Source organism: Dermacentor andersoni, chromosome 1, assembly GCF_023375885.2.
Source record: "Dermacentor andersoni chromosome 1, qqDerAnde1_hic_scaffold, whole genome shotgun sequence".
NCBI classification, from domain to species: domain Eukaryota; kingdom Metazoa; phylum Arthropoda; class Arachnida; order Ixodida; family Ixodidae; genus Dermacentor; species Dermacentor andersoni.
Window position 1 is genome coordinate 363170172 of NC_092814.1, and position 2924 is coordinate 363173095.

A 2924-nucleotide genomic window follows, 5' to 3' on the forward strand; every position below is an offset into this window, starting at 1 on the left:
GACGGCGCTCGCTTCATCGCGACACGCTGTTCAGCGACGGGTCTGGGCCTATCGTCGCCATGAACAATGGTTCGAGAAAACGCTACCAAACCTTGGCAGCCGGCATTTCAAGCAGTCTTTCCGGGTATCAGAAACGACATTCAGATACTTGGTTGACGTCTGCCGGCCAGCAATGCAACGGCAAGCGACCAACATGCGCGAGTGCGTCGCCCTAGAAAAGCGTGTGGCGGTGAGCTTGTATAAGCTGTGCTCGTGCGCGGAGGACAGGGCAATAGCAGACATCTTTGGCATTGGTCGTTCTACCGTGAACGTGATCTACAGGGAATTTCGTGCGACTGTTGTTGCCACCCTCGAGATGGAATGGGTCAAAATGCCTTCACCGGACGACATGCCAGCGCACATAAAAGAATTTCAGGCAGTGTGTGACTTTCCGCAAGGCGTCGGGGCCCTGGACGGCTGTCACATACCAGTATCGCCGCCAAAGGAGCACGCAAGTGATTACTACAACTACAAAGGCTGGTAAGTATCTCTCTCTGGGTCGTTTTGTTGTCGTTGACGTGATGAATAATTATGGCTGTAGTTGATGAAAACGTTTCACCAAATTGAAGGATTAACATTTAACATTGCCTTCGTTAAATGTTTTCAAAGCAATTAAAAGATAAATGCTAGGCTTGCTGCGCGTTTCGACATTTCACCATTCATAACGCTCGTCCTTAGTGGTGCACTATGACCTGTGTAAGTGTAATTCGTTGCTCTTTATTTTCTTGTGCTATGTAACTTAATAGTTATGACGTTGTTCTTTGCAGGTACAGCATCATATTGCTCGCCATGGTCGACCATAAGTACCGGTTCAGGTACGTGAACGTCGGTTCACCAGGGCGCTGTCACGATGCGTATGTGTACCGCCAGTCAGTATTGGCCGATATGGTTGAGGGACCCTTGTTCCAAGCCCCAACAGCAACAATCAGCGGAGTTGTGGTACCACCGTTGATCCTGTGCGACCAGGCGTTTCCGCTGACTTCTAACCTGATGAAACCCTTCAAGAGCTTTGGAGAGAACGATCGGCACAGGTCGTACAACTATAATTTATCAAGGTACCGAAGGATTGTTGAAAACGCGTTCGGGAGGCTCAAAGCTCGATTAAGGCTGGTTCTGAAGAAAATGGACGCCGACATTACGAATGTGCCAATGATCATAAGGGCATGTTGTGTGCTCCACAACATATGTGAACACTTTTCAGACTCTCTTTCACAGCAGTGGCTGCAAGAGTCTGATATTGAAAGTATGGTGTATGTGCAACCTGAACATTCTACAGATGTGCAAGTTGGAAGCGGACCAGATGTTCGAGGAGCCCTCGTTGAATATTACCGCGAGCGTGAAGGCCACCAAAGTTTGTGATGCAGGGCTGTGTTCAGTTTGCTGCGCTGCTCTTCATTGTCCACTTGTACGCATACATATCCGTGTTTTTGTTTCCCCCTTTGAATTCTCTGTGAAATAGAAAAGCAGTTTCTAAGTCAAAATAGCTACATCACTGAATAACAGCATGTTAGTGGGGTCATCATGTTGCTTCACAAGTTATCTTTATCACAGAAACAACAAAGTTGCCTGCATGATTATATGCATTACAGTGATGCGAAATAGTATCAAATATTTTGCAGGCCTTTTATCAACATTTTCTGTAGGCTCATAATAGCTGTTACCTTCAGTCAAACTAACAATTCCACAGTAAATAGCCAATTATAGGAGCTGCTGAACAGCTCCCCGTTATGTCTCTTGCATCTAGCAACTGGTATGTCACACACGATCATGATCCTCATACAATACTTTTTTCTTTTGTAGCAGAGAAAGTAGGAAAATTAATTTGAAAGCTGAATGACTTATCTTACACTGTTCAGTCACTGACCTTACAATGCAATAACAGTGCAAGACCAGATGTTTTTACACACTGCAAAAGTGCAAACCAGCATTTATAGGCAGACTCCACTACAACACAGATCACCTTTAAGCTCTCCTAGCACATGTAAACATAGTGGGTAGCAGGTGGCGGCTCTGCTGTAGCACAGCCAATAGTTCCGACAAACAATTACGTCTTGCAACATTTATTCAACTGCCAGTTTTGTTTAATGAACTAGCAGTTCTGTATCAATATGACAGGAGACTGGACTGATTGAAAACATGTTTTGTGGTCCCTTTTGTACATGTGCGTTGCTGATGTGCGCCAGCTGATGCTGGCACTTTGTATATTCACAATATACAAGGTTTGTCTGGGAAGTAGTAGCACTGATTTTTTTCCCACCACAACGTGGTGAAGGAGGAAGATGTTATTGCACTGGTTGGGTGGTGGGGGTCTTAGCTACGGTTGCGCCGTCGTCTGCAAGCCTTCAGGGAGTGTAGATAGAGTTTAAGCTGAACCACTTTAAAAGTGCATCGTCATCTGCAGAATGAATCGTCTGTTAGAGCAGCGTTACGTAGTGAAGTTTTGCATCAAACTGCATAACTGAGTGAGACCCATTGCATAATGAAGTGCGTTTGAGTGGCACAAATTGTTTCAGGAGGGAAGAGAGCAAGAGGGGGGGGGGGTGTAACGAGGAAGCTGAAGAGCATTTCAGTTTCTGCGTTCCAGTGAGCCTTCAGTGATTGGCAAAGTCGCTGAAAATGCTGCGCTGATGCAGACTGGGTATATTTTGCTAAGTATTAAGTCGATGTGTCAAAATTGTGAATACATTGTTTTTTTAGTTCAGTCCTACTACTTTCTGGAGAAGCCCTGCATGTACACAATAGAAAACATCTATTAAGAATGCTTCTGTACTACTAAAGAATTGCAGCATCATGCACAAACAACCTGCAGCCCTGAGGCTGTAAGCTGAGCAACAGCTGCATCAGTTTCATTCTTCACTAGGTACAAGGATGAAATGACTAATAGG

General features: G+C 45.1%; 1 protein-coding gene across 1 annotated transcript; it reads left to right on the forward strand.

Moving 5' to 3' along the window:
• The first annotated feature begins 172 nt into the window (after positions 1–172).
• Positions 173–1398, forward strand: LOC140219676 (uncharacterized). Its single transcript, XM_072289577.1, has 2 exons — positions 173–519; positions 807–1398. Exons 1-2 carry the CDS (start codon positions 173–175, stop codon positions 1396–1398), a joined length of 939 nt encoding a protein of 312 aa, XP_072145678.1.
• Positions 1399–2924: the final 1526 nt, after the last annotated feature.

What these genes read in the sequence shown, in the direction of transcription:
- LOC140219676 (XM_072289577.1), top strand. Translation starts at nt 173, where the DNA reads ATGCAACGGCAAGCGACCAACATGCGCGAGTGCGTCGCCCTAGAAAAG. An exon ending in TACTACAACTACAAAGGCTG is followed by an intron (nt 520 to 806) that starts GTAAGTATCTCT and finishes TGTTCTTTGCAG; the next exon opens with GTACAGCATCATATTGCTCG.